This window comes from Triturus cristatus, chromosome 7 (genome assembly GCF_964204655.1).
Source record: "Triturus cristatus chromosome 7, aTriCri1.1, whole genome shotgun sequence".
NCBI classification, from domain to species: domain Eukaryota; kingdom Metazoa; phylum Chordata; class Amphibia; order Caudata; family Salamandridae; genus Triturus; species Triturus cristatus.
Window position 1 is genome coordinate 776,220,021 of NC_140590.1, and position 27,781 is coordinate 776,247,801.

The following is a 27,781-nucleotide window of genomic DNA, read 5'->3' on the forward strand; positions in this document are numbered from 1 at the left end:
GTGGCCAAATATCTTGAAGGCAAGTATATACAGATAAGAATACATTTACTATTCTTCACTCAATATATATGTGTGATAACAATATGAACATCTTTGAGGTACGTAGATGTGGAGTTAAGAATAGTAAAGCTACTCTCACCTATATGTACCTACTGCCATGAAATAGCTGTAATCGATATTTTGGCTACAATATTTTTACGGTTCAATATTTTCATGATTATAATCTCATACAATCAGCAGGTGCACTGTTCTTACAATTTGCCTTTCCTTTGTATCACTCAAATTGCGCATGGTGAGTTCTTAGGTAGCATCGCTGAACATCAGCTTCACAGGCTTAAGTCTAGTGTAGCAAAGCTCTTCCACCTGCCACACAGACTGTGATGACTCTGTCCTTTTGTACCCAAGGTATTCCCAGTGCACAGACATTTTAAGCATAGACTCTAGGCAATATAGCTAACCCTCATGTTAACACAAATCTTATAGACATAGACTGCCAAGAGGAGACCTGTATTTTAGGTTGGTCAGACCTTACTTGGTTATCTAAGCTGGTAGGGCCCATGTTCTCTTGTATATGTACACTCCTACTGTGCAGTAGTCTATATTCTCTAATTTAGAAATTAATCACCCGCCACATGTGCAGTCTTCGCATATACTTGCTATTGTCTTCAGAGCTTGGAGAGACCTGTGTAGTGGCCTTTCTTGATGTAGATAATTTTTTAGAGACATTTCTCTGAAGGGCAACCCATCAACCCTCTTGCCAACAGCATCAGAGAGTGGCAATAATGGGATTTCATGAAGGAGATCAGTCTGTTGTGGAATGGGGCATTTGCCCAGAATGTGCAACACATTATTATTCGCTTGTTGACATACTTTGTGATCATAAAATGTTTTGTTTTCCCCTTTAGCCCGGATGCAGGAGCTACAGGTGAAAGTAAAGCAGCATGGTGTCAGCTTGGCGATCCCAGGACTCGAGGGTGCATACACCTCTCCAGCGACTGACTGCACAGAGAAAGGCCTCCTGCATCTTCTCACCCAGGTTTGCCAACTGGAACTCAACGGAAACCTGCACTCAGAGCTGGAGAAAATGGTGACTCACCAGATGGGGCTCCTCCAAGCGGATCCGCTATTGGCGGGGCTGCTGGACGCACCACAGCTCAAGAGTTGTGTGGATATTGCACTGGAGAACACACCGGTTTCCAAAATGAAGATTGTCGAGGTGGGTTGAGGCCATGTGTTCTCTTCAAACAATCTGTCCCATAGTCCTTCCTTGCCCTGACAGTTTTCCTTCATTTTGCAGGTATTGGCAGGAGATGGTCGCATGTTCACTCGCATTCCATCTCTTTTGAACACACAGCCCATGTTGCAGTTAGATTATAGCGCCACTGACCTCTCACTAGATACCCTGTCGGCAAGTGAGGACCAGCTCAGTGCAGCAGGAGTGTCCATTATTCAGTGGGACCCTGCAAGTGCCGCTCCAACTAATCTGAGTAATGCAGACCTGTTGGTCTGCAACTGCTCGGTGAACCTACTCCAGAACCCTCCCGAGAACCTCTCCAACATGGCGGCGGCAGTGAAAGAGGGAGGGTTTGTCCTGCTCCACACGCTCCTCAGGGGAGAAACCCTGGGCGAGGCTGTTGCTTTCCTCACAACGCAAGATGTTCAACAGAAGCCGGGCCTCCTTACACAGGTAAAATCTGATCTAAATCGACTGTATAAAGAATTTCTTTCTCACAGCATCCTAGACTGTGTATGAATGGAAATCCAAGATGAGTGGCAGAGAAACAAGGTAGAAACCCCTATACATGAGGACTGCATGTTCTGTTCTAGAACCGGTGACATTAGGAATGTGTGTTTTTATTCTGGAAAGCAGAGAAGTAGGAGGAGTGTGATCCAAATGGAAGTGGGAACAAGGGAAGTGTGTAAAATATAGCAACAATAGGAAAAGAAACTATAGCAATAGAGTGTATGATTGCTTCCAACAGTATTAGTAGATTATGTGCCGTACTTGTGCAAAATACCAATACAAACATGTCATTATCACTGGTTTGTGCCCCTCCCTTCCCTTGACTGAATGAAAGGGAGGACATATTTCATCTTGCTGCTTTGAAACATTTACCAATGATTCCCCTCTCCTCCCTTTTCATAGGTGTCCATAAATCATCTTCATAATGCTTCTTTCCTTGCTAGTCGTGTCAGAGTGTGAAAGGAATTCTTGTGTCTTGTCCTATCATCATTGACTCATGGTGCTCCTCTCCACATTTGCATTTCCAGACATATGGGATGCATGGTTAGGTCTCGCTCTTTGGGACATATATATATATTTATATTATTTATGGAAAGTGCACTGCAATGTTAGCCACCTTTGTGAACTTTCAAAGGCAAGACCTTCAACACTAGCTGGTGAATAGGAAGACCTATATGTAGCAGCAATAGAATAGCCAGCCGGAAGCCCTGCTGAGAGAGACACATTGTACGCTTCAGAAAGTGTGTTGATCAAAGTGCATAGACTGCTCTTGCATACGGTTCTTTGTAGCACAAAAACTTTAGAAGGCGTGCAGTAATATATTCTTACTTCAGGGTGTAGATCTGAGAGCCAGGGAATGCCACTGCTGGTGTCATCTGTTTCTACAGCTTGGGAAAAGGAGACAGGATATTACGGAAGGGGTGTCTTGGAACCAGTCATCCTCATGGCAGAGAGTTTGTTATAAAGATGTAGATGCTGGTGAAATCCTTGTCCTTGGTCCCTGAGTAGAGAGACATTGGAGTGTCCATGAACATATTAAAGAGGTAGGGTGAGAGGCGGATCTTTGAAAAGACTTTGAGAGAAAGGGGCTGTGGTTTTACTTGTTAGTGATGATTATTCTAAAACAGCAAAAGGTGATGGGTGCTATGTGGGTCCTGCTCTTACTGCACTATAGGATGCAAGCTGCACCTCATCGAGGAACCCCAATAAAGCTGTTTGTGTTGCTGTTCAGAGGGAAAATGATGAGACATTTTTGGCCAAACGGTTCCAGTTGGAGCAGGACCAAAACTGATTTGCATGTGGTTGCTGCAAATGTTATTTATTTTTTATTTTTATTAATCCATGAAAGTTACAATACATTGCAGTTATATAATCAATGGTATAAAATGAACATCAACTTCTTTACAAATGAACATCCACATGATCCTATAAGAGCAACAGACTGGGTAAAACAGAAATAGTGGTTAGCGAGTTCGTCACTTACTGTACATCCAATATTATTGCAGCTCTAAAGTGCAAAGTGCAACATGCAAGGTATATAATAGTTCCATAAAGTGCAAATGCTTAAATTTGCCAGACGACACATCACTCATCCATATAGGAGAGCACCGGCCCCCAAATTTCCCTACCTAATTTCCTCTTTCGAGCCCCTTTTAGTGCATATAAACTATGTTCTAAATTAAAGATGGTAAAGAATCTTGCCCTTCATAGTTCAAATGTCGGGGCGTCTTTATGAAGCCACATAGAAGCAACACATAGCCTAGCAATGGCTGTAGCCATAAAGATCAGATATCGATATCTATATGCCAGCTGGTCACATCCATCGCTCTCCACTACCCCCAACAACACGTGAGCTGCAGCTAGTTTTATTGGACCCCCCAGCAATTCCGCTAGAAACTTTTCTAAGTGCCCCCAAAGATTACTTAAGTGTCCACATGAAAAAATAATATGCACAATATCCGCATCATCAGTTCCACAGCGAAAACACTTGCCGTCATTTACTCCACCCCATTTTAACAACCTTGCTGGGGTATAGAGGTATAGAGGTTAAACACGGTCTAATAGTGTTGTGCACGAAGATTAGCAGACATCAATAACCTCCCCGCTAATTCAATAGAATATTCCACCCGAGTACCTTGACACCCAAGCCTGTTGTCCCACTTAATATTGTGTCTGTCTAAATCCCCACCTTTAGTCTCTAATAATGAATTATACAGCAAACCAATGCGTACATTTCTCCTTACAGCTTCAACTACTGGATTTAGATCAACATTCCATTGGCTTTTACATAGATAATCACGGATTTGTAAATATTAAAAAAAATTGGATCTAGGGAGGTGATATTTATCGACTAGCATCTCAAAGGACATCAAGCCCCCATTAACATATAAATCCCCAATGCGTTGAATACTTCTTGTCCGCCATTTGTCTACGGTCCTATCCCAAAATATAGGGGGCAAAAGTGTGTTGGCTGTAAACGGGGTATATTGGGAGACCCTCTCAAATCTATAGCATATCCGCACCACTTTCCACACCATATAGGCAGCATTTAAAACCTTGAATCTGTTTTTTTTTAGTAACTAGGCTCCAGACTAACAAACAGCCGTTTTTTTGCATCGCTGCCCAACAGCATTTGATATATGGAGGGAGCTTCAGCAATGCTAAGCAGTTCTGCCCCCATTAATAGAATATTCATATGTTGCAACATACTCACCAGATAGTATAAAGTAAAATCGGACACTGCCCATCCACCTTCCTCACGAGGTAGAATCATGTAGCGCATCGCTCTTTGAGGTTTCCCATGCGCCCATAAAAACCTAGCACATATTGACTGTAATGCTGCCAGTTGGACACAAGAGATTTCTAGCGGAACGGATCTAAAAAAAATATAAAACTTTGGGTAAAAATAACATTTTAAGAACATTGCACCGTCCAACGAGTGAGAGATGTAAACATTCACACCGGTCTAACCACTTCCGTACCGTTATTAGCATATTGCCCCAATTGACCTCAACCAGTGATTTTAATCATGTCCTTATTATAACCCCTAAGTATGATACCTCACTCAAGACCCGTTGATCATTAAAGCCGTCTTGATTTAAGCACAAGATTTGTGTCTTAGCCACATTAAGCTTGTATCCTGAAGTGGCTCCAAACTCTAGTGCTAACTGCTCTATCTTAGACATAGCCCCCATAGGGTTAGGAGTAACCACTGCCACATCGTCTGCATATGCAAACACTCGATAATGCTCTTGTTTCCAAATTACTGGCTCTACTCCTGCACTTTGCTCCAACATCATTAAAAAGGGGTTCATAGATAATGAAAACAACAAAGGAGAGCAAGGACACCCCTGCCTTGTATCCCGTGTTATATATACCGAGTCTGACTCAAGACCCATTATACATATCTTAGCAGTTGGACATCTGTATAAAACTTGGATGGCTGAGATGAAGTTTTGCTTAAAGCCTGCCTGTCGTAGTATCGCCCATATAAATTCCAACGCGACCCGGTCGAACGCTTTTCGGCATCTAATAAAATCAAGCTGAATTTGTTCCCCGTGGTGTTAGCTATATCCAACAGGGTTACCACCCGATTGATGTGTTTAGTCGTCCCCCTCTTAGGTATAAACCCGTGTTGTCGAATTGACACTAACGGGGCAATCACGTCAGCCAACCGGGTCGCGATGATTTTGGCAAAATTTTGCCATCTGAATTTAATAATGATATAGGTGGATACGAACCCGGCTGCTCGGCAGGCTTATCTTTCTTTTTAAAAACTATTATGCTAGCCTCATCCCAGGTCAAAGGGGCAGCTCCTGCTTGTGCCTGGAGAAAAGTGGTAAGCATATCGGCTTTAAGCTCTCTGAAAAAAGTTTTATAAATTTCCAGCAGTAGCTTGTCAGGCCCTGCTGCTTTGCCAGAGGCTAAACTATTATTAGCTCCTTCCAATTCTTCCATCGTAATAGGTTCCTCAAGCCTTTCTGCATCTAGCGAGTCTACTTCTTTACAGTTAAGACTCTGCAGCAGCGTTTCCCCGACCTGTGCATCAGAGGACTCCCCAGTATAAAGTGCCTCATGATAATCATGGAACATCTTTAAGATTCCTACATCTGTATCTACCATATTCCCTTTAGCGTCTGCTACTGGTCCGATTCTTTGGGCCGCCTCCCTTGATCGCACCCTTTGCATCAGACAACGCCCAGTTGCCTCCCCATATTCATAACTTTGGTTCCTGTTGATAAAGTGCTTCCTGGCTATTTATCTACTCCAGTGTAAGTTTATTTTAGCTTTACACCGGGCTACCTGCAGCTGCAGATCAGAGATCTCAAGTTCAGCCTGAATCCCCTGCATACGTTTTTCTTCCGCTATTGACAGGTTGCCACATAATTCATGTAAAGCTACTTGCACCTGCTTTTGCTTATGTAGCCCAAAACTAAAAGTCTCCCCCCTAAAGCCCGCCTTTAAAGCATCCCACACAGAGCCAATCTGTGCTGTGTTGCGGTTTATGGCCAAAAATTGCTCAATCCACACCTTCATATGTGCCAAATATCCACTATCAAGAAGCAGCTTTCTATCAAACGAGAACGTTCCCGGCCTAATTCCAGTCCTGAGCATACCAAGATTCAATACTAGGGGTCCGTGATCCGAAGAGATCTGTGGGTGCACCTGAATATTAGCACCCGAAAGTAGGAGACTGGATAAAAAAAAAAATCTAGTCTTACCAATTTCTGGTGCGGATGTGAATAAAAGGTATTCCCCGGGGTCCGACCCCTTCATTACCGACCACGCGTCCACCAAGCTATGATCTCCCAGTAAAGACTGAAGTGCATTGAAAACTTTAGGTGTCCTCCCACTATAGGATTTGCTATCATCCTGTAGCCCCCCTGGACTAAGGTGTATGTTTAAGTCACCACATATAATCAGCGGAGTAGGCTAGTGCTAATTCCACATTTAGCCCTCCTAATACTGAGGCCTCGTCAAAGTTTGACCCATAAATAGAGCAGATAGTGCACTTTGAGCTAGCAATCAATCAACGTCCCACCTCCCTGCTTTATCCGCTAGTACTCTACTGGTCCCCTGTATATGAATTATTATTTTTTACCAATATCGCTACCCCACGTATAGTAGTGGATTGCTCTGTGCATAACAACACATTAGACCCCAGTTCCGCCAATAGTTTTCGTTTGCTCCATGGGATGTGGGTTTCTTGAACACATACCAGGTCTGGTTGGAGCAACCATAATTCGGCCAAGACCCGTTGTCTCTTATTATAGTTGTTCAACCTGCAAACATTCAGGGAGCAAAACCATATGCCACCACTTTTACGCCTATCCCCTATCTATATTCCCAACATATTTAAGCATAGGGACCATATGTCTAAAACCATTGAATTTCTTACTTAGTCTCACTGCACCATCATGGATTCTTTTTACTAGTGACCCCCCCCACCAAACCCTCTCCACCACCCTTACCTACACGGCTTCAGCCGAAGCAGTGACCCCCTCCCCCCCACCTTTCCCCAAAAAGGAGGCTTGGAGACACAAGGCCTCCGAGATGGAACCAGCTTCTTCCCCCCCCGGACCCCTCTGCCCCACCTCCTACAAAGAAAACCATGATTTACAATTAAACCTCAAAGCAACACAAAAAATCAAAACAGAAAGAAAACACTTTGCCGCTAAATCTGAAAATGTAGTCTTGATCCAAGCATATCTAACACAATTAATCAGAGTGAATAATCTATAGCTCACACCTCTTTGCATAGGTTTATCCCCATCTCCCCTTTACAGTGAATGCAGGTACTCCTTAGCCGCTGACTCTGCTGTAAAGAACCGCACGTGCTCATTATAAATAACCTTGAGTTTGGCTGGGTTCAGCAAAAAAGCTTGCGCGTTTTATCTCGGAATGGAGTGATAAGCTGGCGCAGTTGCCATCTCTTTTCAACCATAAGGGGGCAATAATCAGAACACATAATAAACTCTATCCCCTTCCCGCTTTACTTTCGATCCGGTCTCGCCAAACCGTAAACTCGCCAAGAAGTTGTTAACTGATATTAAAATTGCCCTTGGTCTACTAGTATTCTGGCCTGATCTATTGCGCTGTGTGAAGGGGAACCTATGTGCTCGCTGGATCTCCCGATCCCAATCCCATTGGGTTGACCCAGGAAAGGCCGCAGAAAACAGTTCAACTACAAATTTCCGTGCATCCTGCCCCTCCGCCCCCTCAGGAATGTCCAATACACGGAGATTATTGCGCCGCAGGGGATTCGCCAGGTCTGTGATCTTCCAGAGGGTGTTATCCTTTGTGGTGCGCAGAGCCTCCGTTGTTGCTTTTTGCGCGGCGAGCTCATCCTCTAGGTTCGAGATATGTGTCTCAGCCTCATTGAACCTATCCACGAACTCGGAGCATGATTTAGCAATCCTCCGCACCGAATTCTGAAGTTTGTGACATGCTCCCTGGGTGCGCTGGCTCTCAGTGCGGGTCTCCTCCCTGTGGGCCATTATACTCTGATAGATAACAGCCAAAGAAATGTCTTCAGGGTTCTCCATGATATTTAAATTAGATTGTATCCCACTAGCCACTCCACTGGTCCTAGCCTCACCCATGAATGAGTAATCCCACTGGAAGGAATCTGTACTCTCCGCTATTTGGAGGCCTGCACCCACACCTGAGTCACCTCTCTTATGTACTGTTTTAGGACTATTTTCTGGAGTACCAGATGAATTGATTCCCCATTCTGCGACCTCCTTCCTGTGCTGCAGCTGCTGCTGCCGCTAGGCGCCTTACACCCCGTACTAGGGAGACCACCCCTCCGTTTAACCTAAGTGATTGAATCGATCTCATCCCCCGAGGTATCAGAAGGGTCTGACATTGAAAAGAGAGGAAAGTCCCCTGAGTCACTCTCCTTTGTAAAATTATGATTGCCAGCCTTATTTCCATTAACCCCCATCTCATCGTTCTCCGGGGGCAATTCAACCCTTTTTACACCTTTCTCTCCCTCTTTAGATCTGTCTCGGGGTTGTCCCCCGCTGTGCCTTCCTTATCAGGTGTTGGATCAGAGGAAGAGTTCTCCCCCAGCGTGCCAGTTTCCATACTTGCATTAATATTTGTCATTGGTGTGTGGGGTTGTTGTTTCTTTAACTTCCCAGACAGAAACAGAGCGGGAACGGATTTCTTAGCGCCCTCCACGCGGGTTTTCTCGGCATTTGAGTCGGGTTTCTTCCTCTCCGCTTCCCGCACCGCCCCGTTATCGGACGGCTCCATGGTGTTTCTCACCCTTCCCCGTCCTGCCTTCGGGTCATTGCAGTGTTGCGCGTTCTAGTCTCCGGGTCAGCGTCGGGTTTCGTTTTCGCCCACCGTGCGCATACCGGGAAGCCCACTTTGCCAAAACCAGTAGCCACCAGAGAACCACACAGGGAGCCCGATAAGTGCTCCACAGCATCCCACCAAGTCGCGCCCTCTACCCCAGCCTCACTCGATTCTTCTCTTAGTCCCGCATGGTGATAGCCGAACACAGGAAACCACCGCTAGCAATGCGGTAAGAAGGGTCGACTCCTGGTGGCCGACTGCACTAGGAACACCCCCAACACCCACCCACCGACCACGCACGCAACCTAGGGGTCATCCTCGACTCTACCCTCTCCATGACGAAGCAGGTCAACGCCGTCTCCTCCTCCTGCTTCAACACCCTCCACAGGCTTCGCAGGATCTTCAAGTGGATCCCCACCGAAACGAGAAGGATGGTCACCCATGGCCCTCGTCAGCAGTAGACTGGACTATGGAAACGCACTCTACGCAGGAGCCACGGCCAAACTCCTGAAACGGCTCCAGCGCATCCAGAAGGCCTCAGCACGCCTGATCCTCGACATCCCTCACCGCAGCCACATCACACCCCACCTGAGAGACCTGCACTGGCTCCCTGTCAACAAGAGGATAGCCTTCAAACTACTCACCCACGCACACAAGGCACTCCACAACACTGGACCAGCGTTCCTCAACAGCCGACTCAACTTCTACACCCCCATTTGCGAACTCCGCTCCGCAGACCACACCCTCACCACCGTCCCCCACATCCGAAGAGTGACTGCCGGCGGCAGATCATTCTCCCACCTCGCCGCCAAGACACGGAACACCCTCCCCATCCGCCTACGGCAGACTGAAGACCATCTGACCTTCAGGAGACTTCTAAAGCCCTGGCTCTTCGAACAGTAGCAGCCTCCCCCCCACCCCCCGTGCCTTGAGACCCTCACAGGTATGTCGTGAGCTTTACAAATGCTATGATTGATTGATTGAATGCTATGATTGAAGGGCAGGGGGGAGAGTTCCGGGAGCTCAAGCTCACACGACCGCACTCACGCCCGCCATCTTGCCTCGGATGCTGCAAATGTTAAATGGTAGCATGGATAAAAAAACAATGACATTGAATGTGGCTAAAGTATCTCAAAGTGGCAGAAGCTTTTGCAGGTGTTCCACCCATTAGCTTTATTTGTGGTAATGGTTACTTAATAAGGAGACAAGGTTTATCAGTGTTGGTGGCTTTCTATAGACTTTATGCATGTGACTATACTGAAAGCAGCACAAAAGTCAAGGAGGATTTGTTTGGTTGAGGTGCTGCAACTGGTCTATGGCATGTTTGTGTCAAAAACCTTAAATTGTAAAATTTCTATGCTATACCTACTACGGAAGACCACAAGAATGTGTCCAGGACATTGTTCCAAAAAACGGGTATGTTGGGATACTACTACATTTTCATGTACTACTGAGGGCCAGCCAAAAAAGGCAATAGTCTGGTAGTTCTCAAATGTGGCACTGAGAGTGGGTTTTACCCACAGAGCACATCTCTAACCTTGCCTCTGAGAGTAAAAGAAGTTGCTTGATCTTGCCACATTTTCCATTTACCCAACCTTGGTACAAAAGACATAGGCGAAGCAGCTGTTTGGTCACCTTTTTTTGAACCATTTAGCCATAATGTTTCTCTTGTCCTTTGCTTGACAGGCGGAGTGGAAGGAATTATTTCGTCTAGCCTCTCTGAACCTGGTTTCCATGAAAACGTCATTCTATGGCTCAGTTCTCTTTTTGTGCCGCCGCCAAGCTGCCCCAGACAAGACACCCATATTTCTGCCAGTTGACCAGACTGACTGCCACTGGGTGGAAACACTAAAGGTAACACAGCTATAGTCTACTGAGATTCCTAAATTGAATGCATGATCACTCCTGGGGCTATATTGCAATAGGACTCATCGAGTCAATGAGTTCAGGCCATGGCTCAGTGGGAGGCGGAGTATAAAATGAGAGGAGAGGTCTGTAGAGGGCATGGCACACAAAAGTTGTGTGGAGGTCTGCAAAGACAGCACTGTCATGTGTAGCGGGGAATGATCTGTCAAAGACACCAGAATGGAGCAGAAATGAGTGCCCTTTTAGAGTGGAGACGAGTATTCTGTTGCCACATGGGATGGAGAGGTTGGCTCTGGTGAGGACGCGGTCACATAATATGTAGGTGTGGGATCACAAGGGACATGAGAGTGGGAAAATATGACTGGCTGTACCAATGACTTCCATCTGAGGCTGGCTTTCGTAGTAAAGAAGGAGTGTTTTCTCTCACCGGACCCATTGGTACCTCTCTTGCAGGATGTGTTAGCAGATTCTTCAGAACACCCTCTCTGGCTGACTGCAACCTCAAGTGGGGACTCTGGGATTGTGGGGATGGTCAACTGTTTGCGACAGGAGCCTGGAGGTCATAGGGTCAGGTAAGAGAGATTGTTGCCCACACTAGCCACCGGCCTTTATGGTAAACCTACGTGAGGTGAAGTGATGTTTAAATTTTTATAGCATTTATTTAGGGATCTTACCAAAGCTTTTTCTGCATATTATAGGAAACTAATTAGTAGGATTTGCAATTGAGGTCTGTGAATAGTAAGGAAGGACGAAAGGTTAGTGGCACACCCAACAGTAGAAACAGTGAGTTCCAACATTAGGTGCCCTTAGGCTAAAAGAAGGACAAGCATATTAGGGTGTTTTTAATTGCTAAACATTGTATGGTAAGTAGGATGAGCAAGAGTGCAGAGGACACAAATAAGGAAGCAATATGAAGAACAGAGTGAAATATTGACAGGGAAAGAAATGTAGGAATACCAAGAAGAAGCAGAGCGATGATCTAGACATGAGAAGAATAGGGTAAAGTTCAGGAGTTTGAAAAACCATACAAAGGCTCTCGGTTTTAGACTATGGATACTCAAAGTGTGGTCCGCAGACTACTTGCGGCCCTCCTGAGTCACATGCGGCCTCTTTTGAACAGCAGCACTGGACGGCTGTTTACTTGACGGAACACTAACATTCAGAAAGCTGCTAAATGGGCAAACATTTATTTACATGCTTATTAAAGTAAAGGATAAATGCAAAGGTGTCCTGTTCCATTTATCTTTAGGAACACATTCAGTTTTAAAGACCTTGTGAAACAAAGATTTAAAATTATGATAAATTATCTTCAAAATTCAAAAAGTGTATTTCATTAACATGCAGAAACGTTTTACCTTAGTACATCAGATGATATCACTGCATTAAGAGGCATTTATTGGAAGTGATAGTTTAAAAACATGAACTTAAAAACATTCCTGCCTCCCCCGCTCTGACAACAATGGCATTTAGTGATCCAAGAGGCAAGATATTTGTGATATGGGCCCTCTTTGTGACCTAGGTTGTTATTATACTTGGAACAACATCATAGCTTAATAGATCAAACACAAGAGAATGTTTTGTACAGCGCACCTCCTGAACTCAAATGGAAAAAAAACAAATGCCTAGGATCATAAAATTTTGGTCAAGAGGGGAAGGCGGGTTTGATCCCAGGTTTTCTAGTTTTACATTGTGCAATTCAGCCACCAGATGGGTATCTCTTTCCCTCTCAGGTTTTACATCAAAAGATAATGCTTTGACTTTAATCCTTGGCGCATCAGGTAAGAGTGTGGGATGCAGATGCCACATGAAGGCTTGGTTAGTTTTTGGCTCGAGGATCCAAGAAAACCTTGAGCTGAGCCAGAGCCAGGCCCTCATTAGAAGGGTCAGGATCACGTGCTTCACTCACCACTCAGTGCTAGCCATATAGTTCAAACTGAGAGGTATTTTATTTTTATGGCTACTGTTTGGATACCTGTCAGGAAGGAGTGAGGAAAAGACTGGTCCACTCCTGGAACATTCTGAAGCATGAGCAATCTGCTGCCACCTTTAAAGGAGAGCTAGGCTTATAATGTCATGCATAACAATGGGATATAGGGGATCCAAAGTCCTTTAACAGCCTGAAATATGTTAAGAGTGGGTGAAGTTTCAAACATCACCCAAGAAGTTTGCAAGGTTTTTACTTTGTGCAATGTGGGATGTTATGTTAAATGAACTTGTTAAGTGCTTGACGCTGTCTACCGTGAGCATAAAAAGGAAACCTGCCAAGAGTTAAATATGTATACACAATTGAATAGCCATGTATGTTTTAAGAGCTAGAAGATTCGTGGATGATTTAATGTGGAGGGGAAGCTTGTTTCAGTTAGTGGAGGCACCCAGCAAAAGCTGTGGCCTCCCCACAACGCATGTTTATATTTAGCCACAATCATAGATTTGGCTGTAGAAGATCTTAAAGGCCTGTTGAAGATGTACCAATTAATTCGTTCAGAATGGTGGGCCCTTGGTCATGTAGGGCCTTATACGAAATACAAAGAGCCTTGAAAATAGTTCTGGGCCCGATCGACAACCAATGAAGTTTGCTCAAATGTCTGGACACCGATTGGTATTTTGGAATGTTGAGGAAAAGACAGGCCGTGGTGTTTTGTAGTGTTTGTAGCTTGTTAGTCATGTGTTGATGAGCATTGAGGTACAATGCATTGCAATAATTAAGTCTGGAAATTTCCAAAGAGGAAACTAATGATTTTGTAGATGTGACGTAATGAAAGGTAGAAGCTTTTTTATAATCTTCAAAGTATCGGAAACTTTGGAAGAGACCATATTGGCTTGATTTGTGAGAGAAACTTTATCATTTATCAAGACACACAGATTACATACCTTACTGACTGGTAAAGGGAAGTGGGATAAGCTCGTTGAGCCATCAGGCCAGTGCCCAGAATGAAGAATTAGCATGGAAGAGCAGGACCTCAGTTTTACCTGGATTTACCTGAAGACAGTTATTAGACATTCAACTACTAACAGCCTGCATGCATCTATAAAACCTGGTCCCTTGGTTGGGCCCTTCCTTGCAGAGGGAGACGACGATTTGTGTGTCGTCCACATAAGAGGTAATGGCAAAGCCATATAATTTGACTCAGCCAGAGGGGTAACGTAAATATTGAACAACGTGGGGCTGAGCGCAGACCCCTGCAGGACCCTACATGGAAGAGAGAATGGCGGAGAGACGTATTTGTCCAGTCGGACTGAATGTTCTCGTGATGAAAGAAATTCACTGAGTAGCTTCCAGGCAGAACCAATGATACCAATATCAGTCAGGAGGGATAACAATTTGTTGTGATGAGTGGTATCAAATGCTGCTGACAAATCTAATAAAATCAAAGCCGCTTTACCTCAGCCATCTAAGGTCCTTCTGATTGCTTCAGTGCCCTTGATTAAAGCAGTTTCTGTACTTTGGTTAGAACGGAAACTGAATTGCATAGCGTCTACAACGTTAATGAGTTGAATGAAGTCAGTGAGAATTCATTGCTTATTCAATAATCTTGGCCGGCAGAGGAAGACAGAATATCGGACAATAATTATTTGAATCAGCAGGATCCAGAGAAGATTATTTAGGAGATGAACTGAGGCCTTCTTCCACCCAGTTGGAAAGGAGCCGGAATCATATACTAGCTGGAAGGTATTTGTTAGACCCGGGGCAATGGTATCTGCGACATGGGCTGCAATCCTTTGGTTTCTGCAATCCTGGTTGGACAGGGGTCGCTGGGATAGCCGGATCTTGCAGTTTTTACCAGTGTGACAACTGTGTCAGTGGTCGGAGGAGGGAGGGCCGCAAAGCTAAAATCGGCTGATGTAGTGCTGGGAGGGGTCTGGTACCCAGGGGATGGAATCTGTCTGAGGGTAAGGGTAAGGGTGTTGAAACTTTATTCAACTTTGTTAAAGAAAAATCTGGTAACCTCGTTGAAGAAGGACTGACTGGAGTTGGTGGAATTTGTATCGGCGTTCGTTGTATGCTTTGTAATTTTTAGGAAGAGTTCATTAGATGAATTCTTAGCTAATTCACTTTTCTGAGTAAAATAAGTAGTCTTTGCTGTAAAGATTTTGGTTATATATAAATAGCCAGGCAGGTCTTATACTTTATTTTTCAGCGTCTTTTATTCCTGGTGCATTCCCCTCGCTCCCCTCCTACTGCAGCTCTGCTTGAAAGATCTCAGATCTGATGTAAACTAGGATCAGATGTCTTATTTCATTTAGAGTTGGCTGAGTTTTGATGGGCCAAAGATAACGAGGCTGACTCTAACCAATGAGTATATTGGGCAATGGCAGTGCCAGGATCATCAGAAAGAATGGGTGGAGAGTCTGCCGGACAGGATGCTAGATTACTTGCATCAATTTTATGCCACAACGATAAGAGTGTGAATGGCTTGAGGAAGATAAGAAGGAGCATTGCTGGGGATATGGAGCATGATGGCACTATGATCTGACCGTGCTAATGGAAGGGAGATTTTAAAGCATATGGAGGGATTATTAGTAAAAATGCCATCTAATGTGTGTCCTGCTGAGTGAATAGGACCAGTAACCAATTGTACCAAGCCAAAGGTGGACATAGTCTGAAGAAAAGTAGAACTATCTGGATCTTCTAAGGCCTCAAGGCTGAAAATTAAAGTCACCAATCACTGCATAGTTGTTACAGAGCATATTGGCCTCTAATAGGCTGCTAATGTCTTGTAAAAATGTTGTATGGGGGCCAGGTTGACGGTAGACCAGAGTGTCATTAAAAGATTGCGATTTGAAAACTGATATTAAATCTATGCTCTGCTTAACCAACACCAGGTATTTAAAAGCACACAAGTTATGGGAGTATTACAAATAATGTGAGACGACTGGAAAGTTGTAGAGGCATTACTAGAATGGCACCTAGAGTGAGTTGGAGATCCCAGGATGAAACCGCAAGTGGAGCAGGTACCATTTAGTTTAAAAGAGGGACTGTCTGTATCTAGGAGCATGGGGGCTTAGCACTCACAATGGAGCCAAGCGCTAAGAGAGAATACCTGATAAATGGCCTTGAAGTTGGTTTCAGAGGGCCAGGGGGACTACTGCTTAGCACTAATAGGCACAGATGGGCTTGCCTTTTGCACACCAGCAGCGCACCAACAGCACAGACCCGCCATTGGTGCAGTTAAATGGCTCGTCATAGGCAGAAGGTCTGTCCGTGGGTGTGGCTAGTGCACACTGCAGCGTGAAGTCGATAAACAGAGGGGAACAGAAAAGGCCAAACAAGGGTCTAGCAACCCTTGAGACACGTCTGCAGGCTCCCCTGTGAGACAGTTCTAGCAACCCTTGAGACACGTCTGCAGGCTCCCCTGTGAGACAGTCTCTACCAGTAAAGCAAATTAAACTAAAAGAAAAGTGAGAATGTTTAAAAACAATAAAATAAATATAAAGAGGGCTACAGCCCTTCTAACTATGGCACTGATAGCCAACAAGAACTCACTAACACTGAAGCCAGCACCTCGCAATCGATGGCAGAGGAGTCTGCCTACAAGATCAAAAATATCGTTTTCAGGTCAGTTGCAGCTATGAATCAATTTCCTCACATTTTGCATAGGTTCCAACCTTCTCCCAGCTTCACCTAAGGCAGAAGTATTTTTGTAACATAATTTGTTTTGCAAGAGCAACCTCCATTCAAAGTCGGAAATCTTCTCCTGTAGTCTTACATTTCATGAAGATTTTCCACCGTTGCTGCCCAGATATATGTGTGTGTAATTCTCATGTGAAAAATAAAATCCCAGGAGGGCCTGTCCCCCTACAAAGTTTGACAAAATGAGTTAGGTAACAATAGCACATATTATTTATGAATTATTACGGGGACAATGAGTCAGTATGCTTTCTTTGCTTTGCAGATGCGTTTTCATTTCCAACTTGGGTCCATCATCTAGCCTTCCAAATTTGATGCCTCATGCAGTCGAGATGCAGAATCTGCTCTGTCAGGACCTGGTAATGAATGTTTACCGGGATGGACAATGGGGATCCTTCCGGCACATCTTGCTGCCGCAAGGTAATCTTTTCTGGCACTGTTGTAAAGGGTTAAAGAGTTCCTTCACTGACATTATTACATAGTCATACATGTCTGCTCTTGAACTACACTGTCCTGTGTGTCTGGACTTGCACCACCCATTCTAGAATTATTAATTTCCCCTTTCCTTTTACTCTTGAAATGCTATCTCAAAACAACCTCATACTGTATGTCCCTCATTCATCCTTGAACTGCCCTGGCCAATTACTTATTTGATCTTTGAATTGCCTTGAACCATGGCCTTTAATTGTCCCATCATATGACCTGTTCAGACTGGAGAATCCTATCACAGGACGTGCATAGGTTGTCCTTTAATTTCACTGTAATATTTCTATTGTACAGATCACCCTGAAGAAGAAACAGACTGTGCATTTGTGAATGTTCTGACCAGGGGAGACCTCTCATCCCTGCGATGGATAACCTCCCCTCTGCGGCACTTTAAAGTGACAAACCCCAATGTACAGCTCTGCAGAGTCTACTATGCCTCGCTGAATTTCCGTGACATTATGCTAGCAACGGGGAAGCTCCCACCCGATGCCATCCCAGGTAAGCTTTCATCATAGGCACACTAGCATCCAAATTATCCTAAAGGCCTGATTTAGCGTTTGGTAGATGGTGCTCCATCTACTCGGCTGGAGGAGGACATTCCTTAAGTTTGCCACACTGGTGGACTACTATCTGCCAAATTTAGACATCACTGCTGGCACAGCAGCGATCTCTGCACCTTGATAGGAACTGCCATCATAAAGTTAGAGTTTGGTATTGAAAAACAAAAACCTGACGCCCACATCCACCAAGCTTTTTCCATGACCGCAGGGGTCATTTTTTTTTTTTCGGTCAGGTTTTACATGAGTGTAAGAAATAGAAAAACAAGGGCAGGGGCGTTATGCCTCTCCTCTGATGCCTCTTTACTCTGTTGGGCCTTGAGGAGAAGATTTCCATCAGCTGAGCCAGAAAGGGCTCTGTCAATGGAAAGCTAGCAGTCCTTTTGACCCTAAATAGGGTGGGCAGGCCATCAGTTTGGTAGAGATATTGTACTCCAGCATATTTGTGACTGAGTACCCTGTCCGCTAAACTCTAGCGAGGTTGTTAGCACTAGCTCAGTCTTTATCACAAGTGAAAACCCATCCGAAAGATTTTTTTAAAACAAAGAGTTAGAAAAATTACATTCTGGTTTTGGACAATTTAGCTTCATATATTAATTGAACATCTGACAGTGACTCTATATGTTTTTAGGTGGGCCACATCTTGCACTCAAAGTGGCCTCAAATAATGCTGTGTACTGTCATCATATGAGGATGCTGAGGACCTTCTTGAAAAACGAGATCACTCTGCTAGCCCATGTACATGTGAAAGGGTAATGGAGATATTGCTTCATGGGGTGCTCATCTTTAATACTGTCTTGTTTTGAATCAATTTCTGGAGACCATCTCTGGAGTATTGTGCCCACTTTTAGAGGTCACAGTTCGAGATGCATAAATTCAATTGAACTTAACTGAGTTAGTACCTTAATTCTTATAAAGCAAGACCTAAAATAATGTTCATTTGTTTAACTTAGAGAAAGCAGAAAAAGAGACAGAATAAGACTTTGAAATGTGTGTCTTTGATGAAAGATTCTAGAGCACGGATATTAGACTTTGAGGTTTAGCCTTTATCGAAATAAGGAAACCGCTTTTAATTGAAAGTTGAGGGAATTCATGGAATGGATTGCTAGCTCAACTTATGTGGTCAAATCTAATAATAGAATTTAAGGATACCTGAAACAAACAGAGTGAAAGTTAACCTGGAGATCAAAGTGACTCAACCGCTACTGAGAAGAATACAAAAATGGCCCCTGCATTCAACTCACGGTATCAACTGCTGTTCTGTACTGTTTCTAAGTCCTAAGACATTTGTACAAATACAAATATTTTGTTTTTCCTAGGTGACTTAGCTTTGCAGCAGTGCATGCTGGGAATGGAGTTCTCAGGCGTAGACCCAGCTGGCAAGAGGGTTATGGGATTGCTTCCTGCAAAAGGTCTAGCAACAATGGTGGATGCAGACCGGAGGTTCCTGTGGGATGTCCCAGAGAATTGGTGAGTGTGGGTCACGCTTTGTAATTAAGATTTTAATCAAGCCTACGCAGAAAAGTAATATCTGGAAAACAACTAGGACAAGAGGTTGTATACAAACAGGGATAGACATAAGTGGAAGGGAGGACAACCAGCAAACTTCACAGAGGTCTGGACCACACAGGAAGATATGATGTTGTGGATTGGATATGTGCTGTTAAGTCGAGATCTTGGTCTTCGCATATGTGGTGAAGTCACATTTTTTCACAAAAGCTGTTTAGGGACACATTTGATTTGTGGTCGCATGTCAAAGGCATCATAGGGAGAATAAGCCATTATTTCTGCTTCAATAAATCAGAAACCAGTAGTGCTGCACTGGAAACCTGATTAACTCCAGTCAACCCAGGAAGGAAGTAGTGCTAATTCTATTTATTGAAATTGATTTTCTTCTCTGAACAATACCAGGGTGAATTGTGATTGGCCAATCTCCCAGGAGATGGCAAAATGAGTGTGATCTGCAATAAAAGAGCCAAACCAGGAAGGCATTGATCCAGCAAAGGACATTTACTGACCTAAGATGTTTGTCAGAGGATCTGGTGGTCCATGGTGCAGGGAGATCTTGAAGACCAAGCAGGGGCTGTTCAGTTCTAGCAGTTATAGAGAGGAGATTTCAATTGTCACAACACATAGTTGTATAATATTGTAATAATAATAATTCCAGAGTTTGTAAAGTGTAAACTTATCACCCCTAAGGCTATCCAGGCACTGGGGGCCGTTGGGGAGATTATGTGATCTATTGGCCAGTGGTGCACAATGCTGAGCTGCAGCCGGCGATCGAACCGTGAGCCCCGTGCTCCAGTGTCAGCCACTCTGGCCGCTGCTCCACACCTCTCCCACATAATATATACTGCAGCCTGCCCTAAGAGCTGATTGAAAATCACCACAAAGTTTCCATCCAAGATTAAATGTGCAAGCTAGATGACAGTACATATAACTATCAATCCCCATCCTCAGAAAGGAAGGAATCATGATTGGTTTTAGTGTTCCAAGTACTGTGGCGTCAAAGGTGAATCTCTTAACTGAAACTTGTATATGTGTGTCCACAAATGGTGTTCTCAGAGCACTCTTGTGATGTGAATGTCTATTATAGCCACTGAACACATATGTTATGGCAAGTGGCCCAGATATGCTTGCTCAAGTTCAGTACACTGAGAAAAGTGCTTGATACAGGAGTGTACCAACACCCCAGCAGTAAAAGGGTTAATGAAGAGTGGGATTGACCTCACTTGTAATGACCTGACATAGCTGCATTCAAGAAGTGACAGCCAGTTTTTAATAAAGGGACAGTTAGTGTTAGGGGCGAGACCAGTAGGTTTGGGATTGGAAACTGCATCTATCTATCTATCTATCTATCTATCTATCTATCTATCTATCTATCTATCTATCTATCTATCTATCTATCTATCTATCTATCTATCTATCTATCTATCTATCTATCTATCTATCTATCTATCTATCTATCTATCTATCTATCTATCTATCTATCTATCTATCTATCTATCTATCTATCTATCTATCTATCTATCGTCCCAAGTACAGCACTACCTGCTTGAAAACGCTTGGAGATAGTAACGAGGACTAGCTGCAGCATCTCTGAAGTAAGCTCACAGAAAGACTCTGCTGTGCAGATGACTGAAGAAAGGCTGCTTAGGGTTTGGGCCCTGCAGGACAGAGAGATAGGCCACAGCTGACTTGTATTACTAGAGTACGCTGCTCTGTCTCCAAAGCTATATCCTAAAGAGGCTCCATTTCCCAGCACAGTAGTGATGCATCCAGATTAGCATTATGAAGGGAATCATTTATTATTCAATCAGACAATTATTTCAAGTTCAAATAGCTTAATTGCACCTCACTGGACTTCATCTTTATGAAATGTTTAAAGCTCCAGTCCCATGGGTTTTGGTTTGCCCTATGATTAACAAGAAGACTGCTACTTGTATCTTGTGATCTCTTTGGATCATAGATCAGAACCATTTCCTTTCTTCTTTCAGTCATTGAGCCTGCTAGAAAAGAGGACACTGGAGACCATGCACCTTACTAAATTCAAGTAAAAAGTGACCGAGTGGAAGGTGCACAAATGAGGCTTATCAGTGTACCAGTGTCCTCAATGGGGTCTCTTCTACTTAGAGCTGGGGTTCTGTCACCAGGAATTTGTCATTGGTTGAGGGCTGGTGGAGCCTGCATCAATCTCTGTGGGCATCCTCCCTGAGAACCAGTCTCCTGGTAATCGATTCATCATTTTCTCATGCTAGCCTTTTTCATTTCTACCATTAGTAAATACCACTACAACAATTTCTCCTATATGGACAGCACAGTCGCCCTTTCCATAACTGGAATGTTTTTTGATCCCTATTTGCAGGTCCTTGGAAGATGCTGCAACAGTGCCTGTAGTGTATGCCACTGCTTACTATGCCCTGGTGGTCCGTGGCCGCCTGAAGAAGGGTGAGAGTGTGCTCATCCACTCTGGTTCTGGCGGTGTGGGTCAGGCTGCTATTGCCATTGCCCTGAGATATGGCTGCCGTGTTTTCACAACTGTAGGTAAGTTCTGAATGTGCCTATTCTGTTAACAGATATCACCCACCTATGTATGTCCCATCCATTGCCTCAGCTTGATCACAAGCTTCCCTCAAACCGCCCTCTCTGTTCCACCTTTATATACAGAGTAAAATGTACTGCCTATCCATGGCTCTCTCTCCTCTAACCTGTCATGGCTTTGCCTGTCTCTTCACAGACACACAGCTTTGCCCATTAGTATCGCTTGTGTCTGAAAATCACTGATAGATCAGCCTGTGTCTCCAGACTAAGGGCATACAACCACATTTATCATTTAATCTAGGCACATATATCACCCCAATCTTGCCTGTGTCTGTCCTTAAAGCCCAGTTTTTCACCTTGGTATGGAGTGCTCTCTCCCCACTCTAAACTGGGCAAGCCTTTCATTGTCACTCTAACTGCAGGGTGTGCCATTTCCTCATAGGGCTGACACTTAGATTCATGGTTGCTTCTACTCTTGGAGTCATGGTTCCTTATAAGTTGCCCCATCACTGCCTGATCTATTCTAATCTTGAATTATTCCTGTAGGTTCTTTGGAGAAGAGGGAGTATCTGCAGGCCAGGTTCCCCCAGCTAGATGAAAGCTGCTTCGCCAACTCCCGAAATACATCTTTTGAGCACCATGTTCTGAAAGCAACGAATGGTAAAGGTGAGCATGCGGGAACGTCATAGTTGGGGCTAGGTAGCAGTGGACTTCAAAAGGTGAATCCAGTTGGTGAACACAAATGGACACAGCAAAAATTGCATAATTGCAGGTACAGTAGAAGTGGTACACAAAGGGAGAACTGAAAGGGCAAGGAGGGGAGCATGATTGGTGTTTAGAATATGGCGAAAGAAAATGGAGAGTAGTGGATGGAGAACTCACACAGGGCATGAAAGAATGGAACCATAGATTGTGTATTGGGTAAGTGAAAAAAGGGGCATGGAGAAGTGGTAGCTTTCCAATGGCACGGATGACGGGCAGGAGTAGAAGAGTCCCGGAGGAGACAGAGTGGAAAGAGGGCATGAAAAAGTGGCTATTAAGGATTCATGAAGGAGGGGAAACAGGAGTAGGCAGCAAGAGAGTTTACAGAGGACGTGGAATATGCAAACCATGTAAGGTGTACATAGAGGGTGTAATATAAAAGGTATCAAATGTAAGGACTATGGAAAGTGTTTTATGAGTGACACTCCGTGTAGCATAAAGGGTACATGGAAGGTATGGTACACAAGAGCTATGGGTGATGTCTTATTAGGGACGATGAGGGATGAGCAGGAAGTACTTTATGATGTGGCCTTGGAGGCCCTAATATGAAAAGAATGTGGACGGTGCAGAATATTTTGACTTTGGACAATGCTTATTGAAGGAATCATTGGTCTCATGAAGGGGCCATAGACAGTGTAACATCAAGGAATCCCGGAGGGCTGAGTATGGAGTGCATGGAGGCTACAGAAGTTATGTTATTCCTCTTTTGTAGGTGTTGCCTTGGTGCTGAACTCCCTGGCAGAGGAGAAGCTGCAGGCCAGTCTACGCTGCCTGGCTAGGCATGGACGCTTCCTGGAAATTGGCAAATATGATCTGTCCAACAACAACCCCCTTGGTGAGGCTCCCAAAGCTGAACATGCCACCACAAGGAGTCACCTAGCATGCCTGACAAAGATACACTAGACTTGCCAGTTGCTCTCTTACATGATAGCATAGTCATGTAATATGCATCTTAAACAAGACCAGCACACACACTTTCAGGTGTCAGCAGACACATACACAAAAATAAAGAACAACATATTGGGCACTGGCACACATTTGTGGGATACAGATTAATTCACATTCTGAGAACGATCATGGATACAGACTAGCAAATATGCACAGGGAAATATACATACCTACTATTATACCTGGACCCTTAGATCCACACACTGTCTAATGAAATCCCAATATAAAAGTTTACACAGTGCACACCAGCACCTGATATACTTATTATTCCATTTTGTTTCAGCAAAAGTCTAGCAGAATTGACTGATTTTGTTTAACACAGAGCCTGATAAGTTGTCATCCTACAGAGCCATTCTGTATTAAACAAATGCACAGATAGGTGTACACTCCAACTTGTACACAAATCATAAAGGCAAATGCACACCTATTACAAGATGAAAACAATGTTTTCGACCACACAAGTTAAACAGTATTTCTTCCACAGTGGGGCCTAGATATTATGTGAGTTTCTTTGGAAAAATATATTTAAGAAAAAAAATAATCATTCATCATTTCTATGTCTCTAACTCTGATGAGACTTTAACAAGTACGCCCCCAACCTGTCCTTGAGTTTGAGAGGTTGGTGAGACTTTCTTCCAACCTGCCACTGACTGTGGGTTGTTGGTGCATCTTCAATGTCCCTATTGCTGAAGTTGAGCAGTTTGTAAGTCACTGTTGCTTTTAACTTGTCACTGATACCGCCCTCACCTCTAACCTGTCCTTCCATTGACCTTTCCTCCCTAGGAATGGCTCTATTCCTGAAGAATGTGGCCTTCCATGGTATCCTACTTGATGCACTGTTTGAGGAGGGGAACACTGAATGGGAGGAAGTGTCAGACCTAGTGAAGAAGGGCATCCGAGACGGGGTGGTGCTACCCCTAAGGAGCACTGTCTTCCAGAGGACAGAGGTAGAGGCTGCTTTCCGATTTATGGCGCAAGGGAAGCACATCGGCAAAGTATTGTTGAAGGTAAGCTATAACCTGAGAGCTGGACTACAGGGGATCATTGTCCTTCTACGGGAACATATAGAAATGTGTACTACTTAGTGAGGATGATGGTAGAAGGTGAAATTGATTGGGCAGCTTGTTATATTCAAGAGGCATATGTAATGCTGTCGATATTTTTTGTAGGTGGTAAGTTGAGTGGGGATGTGACCTCTTCATATGTCATATGTGCAGGCATGAGAGAATCATACCAGCAGGCATGAGAGAGGGCTATTTTAGTACTGGTTTGGAGGATAAATGGTATTTTAATAGAGAATAAACTACTCATTTGTACAGCAAAAGATGGGCTGAATAAGGTTTGACCATTAACTGGAGCTGTGTCAGGAGCTGGAGTCTATAAAAAAGAGACCACAAAAAAGAAGAAATGTAATGGGGGAGGCCTTGTTCCTCATTGCTGAGGATGCAAAGGGTATGTGTGGGTTTTTAGTATGCATTGCCCTTAGGATCTCTAGTAAGCACTTGTGCGACTGACATGAATTGTCATAGACATAGGCATAATATGCATAGGCAGCATTTAGGATCCTTTGCCCTCAGGATACCCACAGACACAGGTGTGATAGGTGTGTGTGGTTTGTAGATTCCTTGGCCCTCCGGAACCCCACAGACACTGGTGTGATACGTGTGTGGTTTGTAGAAACCTTTGTTCTCCGGGTCTCTATAGACACAAGTGTAATAGGTTTGTGTGGTTTGTAGAATCATTTACACTCCAAATCACTATAGACACAGGTGTGATAGGTGTATGGTTTTAGGATTCTTTGCCCTCAGGATACCCATAGACACTGATGGCATAGATGTGTGGTTTGTAGAATCCCTTGCCCTCTGGATTTCCATCGACACAGGTGTGATATGTGTATGGTTTTAAGATGTTTTACCCTACAGAACTCTCTTGTCACTGGTGTGATGTTTGTGAGTGTGTGTGTGTTTAGAATACTTTCATCCCAGGGTGCTAGTGGGCAAAGTTGTCATAGGCATAGTTTTGGTAACTGATTGACTTGGAATCCCAGATAAGGCACTTCTGAAGGGGCTGGGTCTTTTGGGGTTGTGAGGGTGAAAAGTTGTTTCTTCAAAGTGTAAATCCAAAATTGGCCTTTAAAAGAACAGAGTTGCCTTCAGAATTGCATTCCCCTGAGCTGTGCACATGAGAATTAGTATGACAGTTCCTGGCCTTGGTTCTGTGTGCAGCAGGAATGGGGTGTCTCCTGTCCTTTGGGTCCCACTCATACATGAAGTCCTTCTGATCTTAATCTTATAGGTCTAAACAGTTTCTCCTCGAGTTATAATTATGCAATGATTTGAAAAATGCTGTGAGTGAAGGGATCCTATAGGTTTACACTAATAAAGGTGATTGTAAATTAGAAGCAAGCGATGTATTTTTCAGATCAACTGACAGCTTTAGGCATTATTCACTGAACCGGCTCTGAAGCATTGCCACGAAACTATAACTGTAATCCCAGTAGAGTCAGGCACATGAGGGCATTTAGTCACAACCGTAGGCTGCTGTCACAGTGATCCATGAGGTGTCTTCACCTCTTCCATTCTGTGTTTCTCTGCAGGTCCGAGATGAAGATCAGACGCTCCCTAGGGGTGGGACAGAACCGCTGCTTCTGAGGGCCATCTCACGCACATCATGCCCACCAGAGAAGTCCTACGTCATCACGGGAGGTCTTGGAGGTTTTGGCCTTGAGTTGGCTCAGTGGCTGATAGAAAGAGGAGCTCAAAACCTTGTGCTAACATCTCGTTCCGGAATACGACATGGTACATATCAGAAGCGAACAGGCATCACAACATTTTGCAGTCATTAAGTCTTCAAAATAATTATTTAAAATTGAAAGAGCCATCCAATCCCCGGTTTCCATGACTTCTTCAATCCTGTTTCTCTGAAACTATGCCGTACATGGCATAGTTTCAGTAATTTTGAAAATATAGTTAATCAAACATAATTGGCCAACATAAAAAAATTCTAATCTCTAGAAACTGTGTATACAAATATGTTTGCTGAATGGGATTTTATCTGAAACCTCACAGTGCTTTGAGCACCTTCATAGAGCTCCAGATTCATTTTGGGGGTTAGGAGAGCCTTCCAGATGCTGTGAGTGCCCGCTGACAGTCTTGATTTCCCTCTGAGAGCTAGGAGTGTACTCGTGAGAGTTGTCAATGTCATTGGAAAGCTGTTTGTGATCTCTGCGGGAACTAGGAGTTCACACAGATCTAGTAATGTTATGTGAGAGGAGGAGGCCCTTCTGGGAGATGTCCATGACTTCTTCATCCTAGAACTACTCGCTGGGATCTACGAGTGCCCACTGAGTGTTAGTAGTGTCATGTGAGAAGAGGAGACCCCTTTAAGAGCTATTCATGACTTGTTAGTATGAGTAGTACCCTCTGAGAGTTAGGAGTGTCACTTCATGTGAGGATGCACATCTGAGACTTATTGAGAACTCTGAGTGTCCCCTAAAAATTGTGAATGTTATTTGAGAGGACGAGAAGGCCCTCTGAGAGGTAGCCATTGCTTCCCAGCCCTAGAGGTGGACTCCAGGGGCTGCAAGTGTTTCCTGAGAACCAAAGGTGACTGGAAGGAAGTGAGATCCTACAATCTAGCAATGACTAGGTAAGCCCTAAAAACTGTTAATGCCAACTTAACATATGGTCCCTTCCTCACATGGGTCCCCCCTGAGAGTTTTAAATTATCACCATCAGTTCACTAGTACCCCTAAAATAAGCTTCATCAACAATTACATGAGTTTATGGCTAGAGGGAAATATTTGAAAATGAAAACATATATAAAACTTTGCACTTTAGTATTCTTCTTGTTTTTCTGTCTACAATGAAGGGGTGGGGAGGGGGTTCTATTTTTTCTGGGTTGGTGCCCTGTGTTCCCCCACCATCACTATCATTTTTCTTTTTCTCCTCTTTGCTTCGAGTGCCTATTGCCATTGTGCCTTTCTATACATTTCATTTGCAGTTTTGCTATTATCACACTGAACTCTTGGATGTTCTATGGAAAAAAAACATCTGAAAGATACATTTTGATATTTTAGATCTCATTGTTTTGTTTTATTCCATAGAGTTCAACCTATATTTTTTCCTTCTTTCATCAAACCTTGTGTCTTTGAAGGGTACCAAGCAAAGCGCATCCAGGACTGGAAGGCGATAGGGGTGCAGGTCATAGTGTCCACCAAGGATGTTGGATCTTTGGAAGAAACTCGTGATCTTCTAGAAGAAGCTTCTCAACTAGGACCTGTTGGAGGCATCTTCAACCTGGCCATGGTGAGCATCATGGGAGCTAGGGGGAGTGGAAAGAGGATAGTTTGAGCACACGACAGTGGGGTGTGGATCCAAAGGAAAATAAGACAAATCAACCAGTCTATCTGAAACTTATCCTCACGTTCTCAGCGAATTAAGC

General features: G+C 44.0%; 1 protein-coding gene across 1 annotated transcript in view; it reads left to right on the forward strand.

Annotated features, from left to right (window-relative positions):
* FASN (fatty acid synthase) overlaps positions 1-27,781 on the forward strand; it is a 180,040-nt gene that overhangs the window by 108,228 nt on the left and 44,031 nt on the right. Inside the window, exons 22-34 of the mRNA XM_085617568.1 lie at positions 906-1,216; positions 1,298-1,687; positions 10,736-10,903; positions 11,369-11,487; positions 16,810-16,964; positions 17,325-17,528; positions 18,907-19,057; positions 21,453-21,631; positions 22,175-22,294; positions 23,103-23,225; positions 24,122-24,345; positions 25,935-26,136; positions 27,494-27,645. Coding sequence (XP_085473694.1) covers positions 906-1,216; positions 1,298-1,687; positions 10,736-10,903; positions 11,369-11,487; positions 16,810-16,964; positions 17,325-17,528; positions 18,907-19,057; positions 21,453-21,631; positions 22,175-22,294; positions 23,103-23,225; positions 24,122-24,345; positions 25,935-26,136; positions 27,494-27,645 — 2,498 coding nt within the window. The remainder of the gene's footprint in view (positions 1-905; positions 1,217-1,297; positions 1,688-10,735; positions 10,904-11,368; positions 11,488-16,809; positions 16,965-17,324; positions 17,529-18,906; positions 19,058-21,452; positions 21,632-22,174; positions 22,295-23,102; positions 23,226-24,121; positions 24,346-25,934; positions 26,137-27,493; positions 27,646-27,781) is intronic.